Source organism: Tursiops truncatus, chromosome X, assembly GCF_011762595.2.
Source record: "Tursiops truncatus isolate mTurTru1 chromosome X, mTurTru1.mat.Y, whole genome shotgun sequence".
NCBI lineage: Eukaryota > Metazoa > Chordata > Mammalia > Artiodactyla > Delphinidae > Tursiops > Tursiops truncatus.
The window spans coordinates 1,435,899-1,448,396 of record NC_047055.1 but is presented as its reverse complement, the minus strand read 5'-3'; the positions used below and the strand labels follow the sequence as shown (position 1 = coordinate 1,448,396).

The following is a 12,498-nucleotide window of genomic DNA, read 5'->3' as shown; positions in this document are numbered from 1 at the left end:
CCCTATGTGCTGAGCCCACTTTAAAACAAGCGCAGGTATATACAGATCCAGGTAGTTGTCAACACCGTCACGTCTGGTGGCTTGAGGGACAAAGTGTCACCAATTCAAGCCAGTTTGCTCTCAGAGCGTGTTTGTTTTGAAGTGGGAACATGAAGACTCAATAGTGCAAATAGTTCTAAGCTGTCCCTAGAGGAGTTAGAATTGGAAAGTTTTGGAAGAACATTTCCCCCTCCTTCCCCCTGGCCCCTGCCCCATCTACTAAGGCTCTAACTACCAGTCACAACTGCTCTGAGCGACTAGGAATCCCTTCCGCCTGGCCTGCTGCGCTCGGCGGTCTGGAGCCTGGGCCTGCCTGCCTGGGCCTTGTCCTGCGGCCTTGGCGGCCTCTCTCTAGCGCCACCCGCGGGAGGCCAGCCCTGGGCCATCGTCTCCTCTGGCTAAGGCCAGTCTACACCCAGCGGCTCAAAGGATGACTCCTTCCTAGCCAGGCCAGAACTGGGGCGAACAGGTGCTACTTCCCCGTCCTGTGAAATGTCCTTGTCGATTTTGGATTGGGGCCGGCGTGGGGCCAGGTTTGTGCCACCACAGGTGGGATCACACGGGCTATAGCCACTGGCCATCCGCATCTTCTCTAAAGGATCCACCTGCCTCTCTTGCCTCACACCTCCTTGTCCCGACGTGGGTGGGAGTGGGCGAGGCGGGGGAGCTGGAGGCCGGGCAGGGTGGGGGGAGGAGAGCTGAGACTGGGGCGCCAACGGCACCAAAACCAGGAGTGTCCTCTCAAGTGCTCTCTGCCCCTAACGACCACGTGGGGGGGCTGGGTGGGAGGGAGGTGCAGGCGCACCCTAAGAAGCCTGGGCAACAGCTTGTCTGGTCAGTAGTATCTGCAGCAAGCCTTGTTGAAGGAGCCTAGTTTAGAAAAGTGCAAAGCTACTTCTGGCCCTGGTTAGGTCTTCAACCTGACTGTGCTTGTCGGTAAGAAAAACATCCCCAGTGCTCCAACTACTCCCACCCTGAAGCCACGAAACTCTAAGTTTACTGAAAGAAAAAAAAATATTTTTTATTTCAGTTAATCGGGAAGCTTTGTCAGAGCCCTACCCATAAGGAGAAGAGACAACAGCTGCCTTTATTCTTGTTGGTTTGCTTTGCAATCCGCTCTGTGTAAAGTCAGCTAACTCTCTCGGTCACGGGCGTCCGGCTGTCCACAGGCTCCTCTCTGTTTGGCCTTGGCATGGAGGATGAGACAATGTCTTTGCGCTCTCCCTCCCCTCGGTGTTTGTACTTTTCTGTGGCCGCGGCGGCGGTCGTGAGCGCGGGCTGAGTCTTAGCTGGCTCCTTGGGGCAGCCGTCGCTCTCCAGCGAGCCTGCTCTCGGCATCTTCTCCTCTTTGCAGACGCTGCTGCTCAAGTCCTGGGGCTCGGGGGGGCTGGCGGGGGCCTCGGAGCTCTGGGGCTCCGGCGGGGGCGGGGGCGGGGGCGGGAGCAGCGGCGCGGGTGCCTTCGGGGGCTCCACGTGGTGGTGGTGGTGGTGGTGCTCCTTCTTGGGGGGCGAGGAGGCGCTGCCGCTGCGCCCCTTGGGGCTGCTCTCCTTGCTTTTCCGCCCGGGGCTCTTGCAGGTCTTCAGTCCCTTCCCGCTCTTCTCGCCAAGGGTGGACACCAGCAGGGGCTTCACCACCTCCTTCACCTCGATGCTCACCGTCTCCCGGGTCTTGCGCTTCTTGATGGGCAGCACGGTCTCCTGCACAGACCGGATGGAAGACTCCTTCACGGCTTTCTTCTTGGCCTCGGCGGCGGCAGCCGCCACCACACTGCCCGGCTTTCGGCCCCGTTTCTTGGGAATGGCCTGGGGGTCAGCCTCAGCTTTTCGCTTCCGGCCGGGGCGTTTGATAACCATGACTTGGGCCGACGTGGTGGCCCCACCCCCTTCGGCCTTGCTGCCCGGCGAAGCTTGGAAAGGCATCTTGACGAGCAGCTTCCCGGGACTTTTCTCCAGGACCCTTTTCACCTGCACGCCCTCTGATGCTGCTGCCTTGGGTCTCGTGGTGCCGCTCCCTTTGGGGCGTCCCCGGCCTCTGCCAGTTCCTGGAGCTTTGGGAGATTTGGGCTTCTTAGGTGGTTTCTGCTCTCGCCGGGAGGGGCTCCCTCTCCCAGTTACCGTGAAGTCAAAATCATTAGGGTCCAGGGAGGTGTCGCCTACCTTTTCGAAGTATGCAATCAGCTCCACTTTAGAGCGAAAGGCTTTTCCCTGGGGACTGTGGGAACAAACGGAGAGACACAAAGAATAATCAGAAGCTTCCACAGCCATGTCAGAGATGGGGCAGAGGAGAAGGTGGTGGCAAACCCTCTGACAGGAGACATTCTGCAACTGGCATGCCCGACGATACAGCTGAACAAGAGTCACATTTAAGAAAAGCTGAGATGAGCTAAAACTAGGGAGCTGCGGCCTCGGTTACACAGGAAGCAATCGGGTTGCCCAACGGCCGTGGGCGCCCGCGAGGCCTGCTCTGGTGCCAGAACGGCTTGGTGCTGACTGGATGCCCACGAGCAGCTGCCTGCCACCAAGCTCCTCTGGCCCCCAAAGGGGTCTGGCCTGGGGACCCTGTCTAGCTGTCAGGCTAACTCGGGTACGCTGCTTAGCCTCTTTTGGAATCAGTTTCCTCATCCGTCAGTAGGATAACGCTTTGCTCACCCTTTTCTGAGTTGCTGGAATTAAATGAGGCTGTCTGAGAGCAGCCTTCGAAAACTGCTAACCTTTCTGGAACCATCTAAGGGGAAGAACTGAAATGCACGCATTCACACTTGTCCTCTGAAGCTCTGGCTTCGAAGTTACTCTGTTTCAACAGGTAACACCCGACGACCAGCCCACAGCTGGACAAAGGCCCAAGGGACAGTGGGAAAGGCACACGGAGCCCATCTGGGTCTCTCCCCAGAGGCCCTATCAGAGAGCCCATCTGTCCCAACATGCTTCACAGAGCAGACTGAGCCCTATGAACTCCTGTTTCTTTGGGTTCATGACGCAATGTCAGAGAAGTACTGTCCCAGAAAGAAGAGGTTAACAGGTTCTGAGGAGGGCCCCTCAGCTGGGAGATGGCAGCGAGCCCAGGGAGCTCCCTTGCATCCCCAGCCCAGGCCAGTGTGCACGGCAGGACCTTGCGTCCTCACTGCTTCCCAGGCGGCCTCTCCTGGTGCCCTCACTGAGGCCCTGGGTAGGCCCTACTGCTATTCCAGCTCCAGATGAGGCCTTGACGGCAGGTGCGGAAAGCCACACTCTGCTACCCCGGGCACATCTCATTCAGGGCAGTGACCTACGTACGCGGTCATTCCAAGCGTACCTGGTCGCGCCCGCAAGCAGTGGTCACTACTGAAGCCCCTGACCCGAGGTGGGGTTATGCACACACATTTTCCTGATCAAGGAGCAGCAAAGAGCTACCACTCCAAGGGGTCCCCATCAGTTTTTTAGCACCGGTCCCTGACCCCCCGCCCACCCGGCCCTCCCCGCTCTGTAGAAACAGGAGTCACCCTTACTTACTTGATCAAATACACATCATACTTCCCAGCGGAGCGGCCAGATTTCCTTTGCTTAAGCTTTCGGGTCCAACCTTCAGGCAGAGTGGGGTCGTCGTACATGGGTCCCCGGTCGCGAATGATGGAGCGCCGCTGTTTGGGGGAGGCCGAAGCTTCCGGCACGGCTGGGGCCGAGCCCGACCCTTCCGAGGTCTCTGCTTTACCTGCCTCTGCCGGCTCAGCAGAGCGGTGGGCCGCTGGCTGCAGGGGCTCATGCTTGCCCTCTTTGTCTTCTTTCTTATCCTTCTTCACCTTTTTAAACTTCAAAGGTTTATCCTTCAGGCCCTGGAGATCCTGTTCTTCTGACTTTTCTTCCCTGAAGTATTAAACGAGTATGTAAGTATCACGGAGAACACACTGGTTTGCAGAAACAGTGAGCAACAGCAGGCCCCGGGCGCCCCAGCGTGGGCAGGGCCCTGAGAGAGGGGCTGCTCTGCCAGTGCTCGCCCAGATCCAGATGCCCTTCCCCTGCACACATCATTTTAGAGCCCTTGGGCTGCTGACGGCGATGGCCCACCGCACCCTACCTGCGCCGTGGCCTAAGTCCCACTCCTAGCATGCCTGCACTGAGAAGGTGACTTCTCAGTGTTACGAGCTGTGCCCGAGGGCCTCCGTGTATGACGGATGACAAGAGGCCCTCCTCGACTGCCGGAGAGGGACCTACCCACCAAAATGGAGGGGGGCTCCTCGTCACGAAGGACTGGCTTGGCTGTTACTACAGCTTCTGTGTTTTGGGTTTTCTCAAACGTGTGCTCAGTAAGAACAGCACAGTACAACTTGCTGACGGGAACAGTCCAACAGTGCCCCTTGGGCGGTGGCGCAGAGCACAGCGCTGTGGAAAAACACGCAGATTCGGAGCCAGCCAACCTGAGCTCAAATGCTGACTTTGCCATTTTCAAACGCGACCTGAGCAAGTGAGCTCAGCATCCCGTGCCTCGGTCTCCTCATCCCAACAATGGGTCAACACCCCAGAGGGAGAAGAGTCACAAAGGCGTTGTATAAACTCTGGCGGACGTGGGTAACCAGACACTGATGCCCAGGGTTCTGGCATGAGAAGAGGAGCAATCCCAGGTCGGGGAGCCTTTATCACCAGACGCTCCTGACGACACAGGGCCTTGGCCTTGGCCGATGGGATGGAAGAGCAGAGAGAACGGAAAGGTGCAGAAGAACACGCTCCTCATTCCAGGGCGGGCACCTCCTCATTCCTTCATGCCAACAGAACAGCTCCTTCCCTATGCTTCCGTCCCACCCGGTAGGGTCCCCTCCTCGTGTACTTCGGCAATGGTCACTGTGAGGCCCCGGGATCAGGGTCTGGCCATGATGCGCTCATGGCCAGGCCAAGAGGGCAAGAACACTACCCGGGCCAGGGAGGCTTGAAAGAAGAATCGTGGGCTCGGAATCAGGCACCTGAGAAGCCCGCAGTTAGCAGCTCATCTCATCCGGGAAAAGAGCCAGACTCCTCTGTCCTTCAGATCTCAGTCCCAGAGCTGCCTGGGCCCACGCGGCTCACGTCGGCCCACCCCAAGTGACTTCCCTTCTTGGCCAAACCGCGGAGACCGCAACAAAGGCACCACGGCGTGCCCTGGCAACCAGACTCCAATGACGTGGCTAAGTCACCAGTGGTGAGTTCGCACCAGGAACACTCAGGTCAGGCATATGGGGAGACAGGGTGTGGGGAGGGCGCGCCCCGACCTCCTCCCTATCCTGGCTCCGCCTCCAGAAGTCTAGGGCCCCGAGTGTGAGCTCTAGCACACAGCTGACTTTCTAATTCTCCAGGCTTAGCTCCTTGATGGGAGATGAGGAAGAGCCATGGGCAGCTCCATGCAGCCCGCAGCCCACTGTCACCACGGGAACCTGGGCAGTCCCGAGCCCGAGAAAAACACTGCACCGATGGCAAAGGCTGGCTTCTTGAGAGCCCTCATCTGCACTCCCCTGATAATTTAACTATGGTGAAGTCAAGCACAAACCACACGCCCCAGGAATGCCTCTTAGGTACAAGCAAGGGTGCCGATGCCATCTAGGGCCAGCCCTTCTAGAAACCTACCCTGAAGAGACACCCACAGAAATGCAAAACAACAGATGCCCGATGTTACTGGCGACAACATTCTTTTCATCAGCTCAAGACTGTGGCCAAGCCAGACGGCCGCCGCCAGAGACCTGCTGGGCAGACGCCGACGTGCGCACCACGGAGAGCCGGGCGGCCCGAACCATGAGTGAGGGACCCCCAGGACCTCCTGTGAGGGGAACACCGTACACTGTAGGCAGCCCTCTGGGGGAGAAAAGAAGGGGACTTTAGGAAGCAGATGGCAAAAACGAAGGGAATCAGTCCTGGCACGGGGTAGGCAGGACCAAGGTGAGGACAGGAGTGAGGCAAGACCTCGCCGGGTGTGTCAAACCAGAATTTCAATTTCTGAATCATGTAAAAGAGTACATAACCAAAACCAAAATGAAAACAAAAGGGAACATGCCTAGCATCCACGGAGGGGAACCAGGCTAGCCTGGGGAAAAGTGGGGGCTCCAGTTCTGGGGTGGCCTGTGGGGTGGAAAGGCAGGGCAGCGCACAGGGGTGGCAGAAGGGTCAAAAGGACGTGGGTTGAAAGGGCTCCTCTGTTGGGCTACGCAGTGACCAGGTGACTGTCCAAAAGAATGAACTGATTAGAATATAGTTAAGAAAAAACCCACTTGGTGATGTTGGGGGAAGTAGAGAAAGACATAAAGGAAGTGAGGGTCCAATGGGCTTATGGGGGAAGAAGGTTCCAGGCAGCAGAGAGGCCTCGAGGGGGCACGTGGGGCTGTGTCGGGTTTTATTCTGAGTGTGATGGGATCCCTTTGGCTACTATGTGGAGAATGGCCTGCCAGGGACCTAAGTGGGCAGCAGGGAGCCTGTGGGAGGCCTCTTGGGGCACTCTGGGCATGTGATCCAGGGCGAGGAGGGCAAGGACTGGGGACGTGACCAGGAGGTGGAGCAACAGAGCTGGCCGGTGTGGGGACGAGGGCCGGGGATGAGCTAAGGGCCATGGCCAAAGCCTGCGAGGATGGTGATGCCACCAACCGAGGATGACGAAGCCTGGGCCAGCAGCAGGGGGGAGCTACAGCCACACCCGCGTCGAGAAGCTGAAGGAGCAGCTAACACAGCACCGTAACCAGCTACACTTCAACATAAACAAACCAAAAGAAGCTCAAGGAGGGGAGAACATAGTTCTTTGACTACAAAGTGGGGAGGCCCCTGTGCCCGGACTCTGACTTAGCCTAAATGAACTGTTTGGATTTTTAGAATTTTTTATTGTGATAAAACAGACATAACATAAAGTTTACCTTTTCAACTGTTTCTAAGTAAACAATAAATGAAGTTTCAATAGCACCAAACATGGGAATAAAAAGGCCTTTAACTCTGTGATTATTCTAGCTCTTTTAGATTGAAATTACTTGGGACTTCCCTGGTGGCGCAGTGGTTAAGAATCCGCCTGCCAATGCAGGGGACACGGGTTCGAGCCCTGGTCCGGGAAGATCCCACATACCGCAGAGCTACTGAGCCCGTGCGCCACAACTACTGAGCCTGCGCTCTAGAGCCCATGAGCCACAACTACTGAGCCCGCGTGCACAGAGCCTGTGCTCCGCAACAAGAGAAGCCCCCACTCGCCGCAACTAGAGAAAGCCCACACCCAGCAACGAAAACCCAATGCAGACAAAAGAAAAAAAAAATTGAAATTACTTGAAGCAACTGTGAGAATATGGTGATTTTCAATTCTGTGCATTGAGGAGCACAGAGGTGTTTGGTACTTTATTTTCTGACTGCTACTTCTCTGCTTAAAAACAAATAAAAGCCCACGAAGAAGTCTGGAAGCCATTCTGCTGGGTGTGGAGTGGAGGCAAAAATGATGGAAAACAGGTAATCCAAATGAGTTTACCCTCGGCCCAGCCACCTGCTCAGTGCCAGGGTAACCTGAGGAAGGGGGCCAGGCTGGGGTACTAGGCGAGTACTCAAGGCCCCCCACCAGGAGGATTATAGGGTTTGCTGAAACACACTTTTTCAAAGAAACCAAACAGGGACTTCCCTGGTGGTCCAGTGGCTAAGACTCTGCGCTCCCAATGCATGGGACTAGGGTTCGATCCCTGGTCAGCGAACTAAAATCCCACATGCAAGCCGCAACTAAAAGATCCTGCATGCCGCAACTAAAGATCCCGCATGCTGCAACTAAAAAGATCCCACACACCACAACTAAAAAGCCTGCGTGACACAATGAAGATCCCATGTGCTGCAACTAAGACCTGGCTCAGCCAAATAAATAAATAAATATTAAAAAACAAAGAAGAAACCAAACAGCCCTCCAGACCGTGTATCTCTGCATGCATGTGCGCACACACACACACCTGCTGAGAGGATCGTGAGAACTGAGCACCTAGTTCTTAAGTTCACACATTTTAGAGTTGGGGGTATTCACCTGTTCAACTCTTCAGTGTTATAGGTGAAAAGAAAAGCAAGTACAACCAGACAAGGGAACCTGCCTGAGGTCATGCCTGAGCTGACGTGTGTTCATCGACTGCCCTTGCCCTGAGCCAGCCTCTGCTAAGGGCTGGGAGGCCAGGGTAGAACCAGCATCATTCTCTGGTCTTCTAGAGCTCCCAATTTCGGGGGCGGGGGTGAGGGGAGGCAACAAAGAAAGAGCATCCTCTCCTCTGTTCCAGGCACGGAGGAAGCCCAGACACAGCTGGGTGTTTAGGGCTGAGGAGGAGTGCTTATCCCAGTCCCAGGCCAACAAGGAGTGCTCGGGGCAGGCTAGACCAGGTGGGCCCGGGCCGGCACTATCAATAGCCCTATCCTGTCACCACTGTGACGCCCCTCCCTGGAGGGAGAAGCGAGTCAGGATAAGCATTCTGTGTATGCATTCTGTGTATGCATTCTGGGCCAGCCCTCGCTCTCATCTTCCGATAGGCCTTCCCTGCTCCACGCACAGTGCATTTTGAATACGCCACCCCGCCGCTCAACCCTCCAGACAGCGTGCATCTTCCTTCCTGTCGTCTCCCTGCTCGGTGCACAGGAGCAGCGCTTAATTCTGCCAAGGGATGATCACAACGCACATGGTATGCTACCTCCGCTTCCTCTGACGGCCCCATTCCCCTGCCCATCAGCTTCAAGTAGCACGGGCTGGTTTAGCACGCAAAGCAGTAGGCTTGAGTCAGTGAGTACATGATGACTTTGGACGCCTGGGCCCCGGTGGGTCGGGGCTGGCAGGAGATGACGCCGGAGTGGTCACCGAGGGCCCAGAAAGGCAGATGGTGACGTCTACAGTGATGGAGAGGGAGGGGTCACGGAGGACAGACATGCTGGGACGACAGGTCCCAGGCTTCCACAGATCAGCTCCCAGCAACGAGGCGGACGGGTCTGCAGAGACTCCTCTTGCTGAAACTACTAAAAATGCCGGACCGAACATCTTCTAGAAGATATTACAGAGGACAGTGTTTAAAACGTCTTACCTGTACTCACAAGCTGGCCAGAAAGTAAGGAATATGCAGGCTAAAGAGGCAGGGAAGGAAGGGAGGGGTCCTGTTGACGGAGGAGGCCGGCAGAAGAGCCAGGGAGAAGGAAGAGGCCACGAGGAAACGCCTGGGAGAGTCCAAAGAGAGGGGCATCCTACACGTTGGCGGGCCTGGACTCTTCAAAATGGGCTGCGGCGTGAGGAGCAAAAGGAGACTGAAGAGACAGGACCACGAGGAGCGACTGGCTCCCTGGTCTGAAGGCGCTACAACGGCAGCAGCGGGGGGTTTGGGCAACGTGAATATGGTCGCACGTGAGCTTGATGCTGAAGCCCCCGAGTGCACGAACTGCCCCGGATGAATGCTCTGAGGAGAGCCATCCTGCGGGGCTCAGGAGCGCGATGGAGCAACTGCCAGCGGCGGCAGGGGCAACGTGTCCACAAAGGGGCAGACGACAGCAACATAACCGGAAACTGCTGCTGGACAGGAATACTTAAGAGCCGTTTCGGTCAAGCTTCCTAACAATTAAAGAGAACGCCTTCACGTTACATGAATACATTAAGAGAAAAGGCTGAAAACCTCGCAGAAGTGCCTTCTTGTAGTGGCTCAAAGAACTGCAATGTTTTCAACAGCGTTATGCTCTGTATGGTGAAGCCGTGAGTGTGAATGAAGGTGTTGAGGTACTTCCTCGTGTTAAAAAAAAAAAAAAAAAAAAAATCACTGCCAAAGGCAGCCTTGCCTAGGACCTGACTTCTAATATCGATGGAACAACTAATCTGTGCACTGTGTGGGGGAAATGCAGGTATCACATTGAAGCAGAAGGCCTTCACAAATCTTAAATATCTACGAAGACTGAGAGAAGGCTCTTGTGTGAAAAAAACATCATTTGGTAATTTTGCTGCTAAAACGAAAACATGAGATCAAATCCTTCCTTTGATCTAGCAAAGGAAAATGAGAGTTGCCGGAATCTTGATTTCAGGCCAAATCATTGTATCCCGAGGGGTCTGATAGCACTCTTTTGACCCGAGGCTCCTGTGCATTCCAGCGGTGCAATCAGCCAACAGCTGACATGTGCAGCTGACCAGACAACTGCAGCTGAGGTGTGACTACTCAATCTCCAAGGCTTCCATATTGAAAAAGAAAAGAAAGGCCACAAAGCCAGGTGAAAGCCACAGCTAAAAGGTGTTCTTCACTTGAATCTGAATCCTGCCCCCTCCAGAGTGAGCTCTAGGAAACCTCCAGAGCACCAGCAATATCCTGACCTTTCCCAATTTCAGTCATGTTTGCATCAGGCCAATCTCAGGAGATGGAGTGTCTCAGCACCTTTCATTCCCAGTCATCCACCCCATGGAGCTACGTAAGGAGCCCAAGTACCACAACAAAGCCACGAACCGGAAGGACAGGGTGGCGGCCACTTCCCCAGGTCAATGGTCAGGAACCAGAGGAGAGACATGGCCTCCTGGCAGTGGCTGCTTCCATCCTCCAGTATGAGCTGCAGAATCGCAGAATCAAGGGGGCTTCTCTGCACGAATCAATAAACGTAGCAGCGCTTTGAGACGCCAGCTTTGGCCCCTTTAAAGATCTGAGAGAAATCAAACTGGCACTGGAAGAGGGTCTCAGTGGTCTCTGGGGAGCAAAAAAGGGGATGGGGTTCAGCTCAAAGGCTTCAATGGTGGAACCTGAAGTTTAGCGGACCCGCTCTGAATTCAGTGTATTTTTTAACACCCCAGTTTTTAGAAGATGCAAGAAACTGTCTATGTTTTGAAAAGCTAAATAAAACACAGTTCTTGCCACCCAAAGGTAGAACCCTCCCCGAATGAAGGCAATGAGCACCACACGGTAAGTCTTACCTTGAAAGCGTGAGTCTACCACACACGGGAGAGAAGGAAGTTTGAAAAAACACTGCCACCGTGGAGAACAGTCAGGCAGTTCCTCAAAAAGTTAAACGTGGCTAGCTCCCATGTGACCCAGCGATTCCCCTCCTAGGTATGGACCCCAGAGAGTTGAAAACAGGGACTCGAACAGATACTTGGACGCTGATGTTCATAACAGCACAGTTCACAGTAGCCAAAAGGTAGAACCAACCAACCCAAGTGTCCAGGTACACATAAATGCAGAAACAAAATGTGGTCTGGGGCTTCCCTGGTGGAGCAGTGGTTAAGAATCCGCCTGCAAATGCAGGGGACACAGGTTCAAGCCCTGGTCCGGGATGATCCCACATGCCGCGGAGCAACTAAGCCCTTGCACCACAACTACTGAGCCTGTGCTCTACAGCCTGTGAGCCACAACTACTGAGCCCACGTGCCTCGAGCCTGTGCTCCGCAACAAGAGAAGCCACTGCAATGAGAAGCCCACGCACCGCAACAAAGAGTAGCCCCCGCTCGCCACAGCTAGAGAAAGCCTGCACTCAGCAACAAAGATCCAACGCAGCCAAAAATAAATAAAAATAAATTTATTTAAAAAATGTGGTTCATTCATATAATGGAATGTTATTCAGCTTTAAAAAAGAAGGAAACTGGGGAATTCCCTGGCGGTCCAGTGGTTAGGACTCCATGTTCTCACTGCCAAGGGCCCAGGTTCGATCCCTGGGCCTCGGGGAACTTAAGAGCTCACAAGTCCCATGGTGGGGCCAAAAAAAAAAAGAAGGAAACTCTGACACCTGCTATAGCATGGATGGACCTTGAATTGAAGACGTTATGCTAAGCGAAGTAAGCCACACACAGAAAGACAAACACTATGACTCCATTTATATGAAATGTCCAGAACAGGCAAATCCAGAGATTGAAAGTAGATTATTCATTGCCAGGGTCCGGGGGTAGTGGGTAATAGGGAACGACTCCTAATGGGTACAGGATTTTGGGGGGGGGGGCGGGGGGTGTAATGAAAATGTTCTGGAACTAGATAGAGGTGATGGCTGCACAACATTATGAGTGTACGACATGCCAGCGTACACTCTAATGGGTGAATTTCACAGTATGTGAATTATATCTCAATTTTTATAAGAACCCACTAAAATGACAGCTGACTTCACCCATTACCCTAAATCATAAAGGCAGGTTTTACAACGCTCAGGCAAGTAGCTCTGCTGTCCATGTGAGAGAAATTGGCGAATGTGGGGACCTACGGTGACACATGCTAGACTGGACCACGCTGACCTGAATGCCATCTCTGAAACCCAGGACACGGTAACCACGACGGTCAGAAAGGAATCTAGTCCAAGAAGTTTAATGACTAGGCATTTAGCCAAGTTGAAGGCTGTTGGCTAAATATTCTGAGGGTGTTTGATCTTTCTTTTTATTGTGGTAAAATGCATGACATAAAATTTACCATTAGCAGTACTTAGTACATTCACAATGTTGTACAGCCATCACCACTATCTAGTTCCAGAACATTTTGTCACCCCCCCGGAGGAAATCTTATACCCACTAAGCAGGTACTTCCCCAGCCCCCCTTACTCCCA

The 12,498-nt window shown here is 54.3% G+C and overlaps 1 protein-coding gene across 2 annotated transcripts in view; it reads right to left on the bottom strand.

Moving 5' to 3' along the window:
* Window positions 1-1,105: 1,105 nt before the first annotated feature.
* MECP2 (methyl-CpG binding protein 2) overlaps window positions 1,106-12,498 on the bottom strand; it is a 52,924-nt gene continuing 41,531 nt past the window's right edge. Inside the window, exons 1-3 of one of the 2 annotated variants that reach the window (XM_073798870.1) lie at window positions 3,529-3,596; window positions 2,197-2,251; window positions 1,106-2,087 (exon numbers count right to left, since the gene is read on the bottom strand). In XM_073798870.1, the coding sequence (XP_073654971.1) occupies window positions 1,168-1,959 (792 nt within the window). In that variant the 5' untranslated portion in view covers window positions 1,960-2,087; window positions 2,197-2,251; window positions 3,529-3,596 and the 3' untranslated portion in view covers window positions 1,106-1,167. Of the gene's footprint in view, window positions 2,252-3,528; window positions 3,880-12,498 lie in introns of those variants that run through there. The other variant, XM_004315583.4, reaches the window with a different exon arrangement.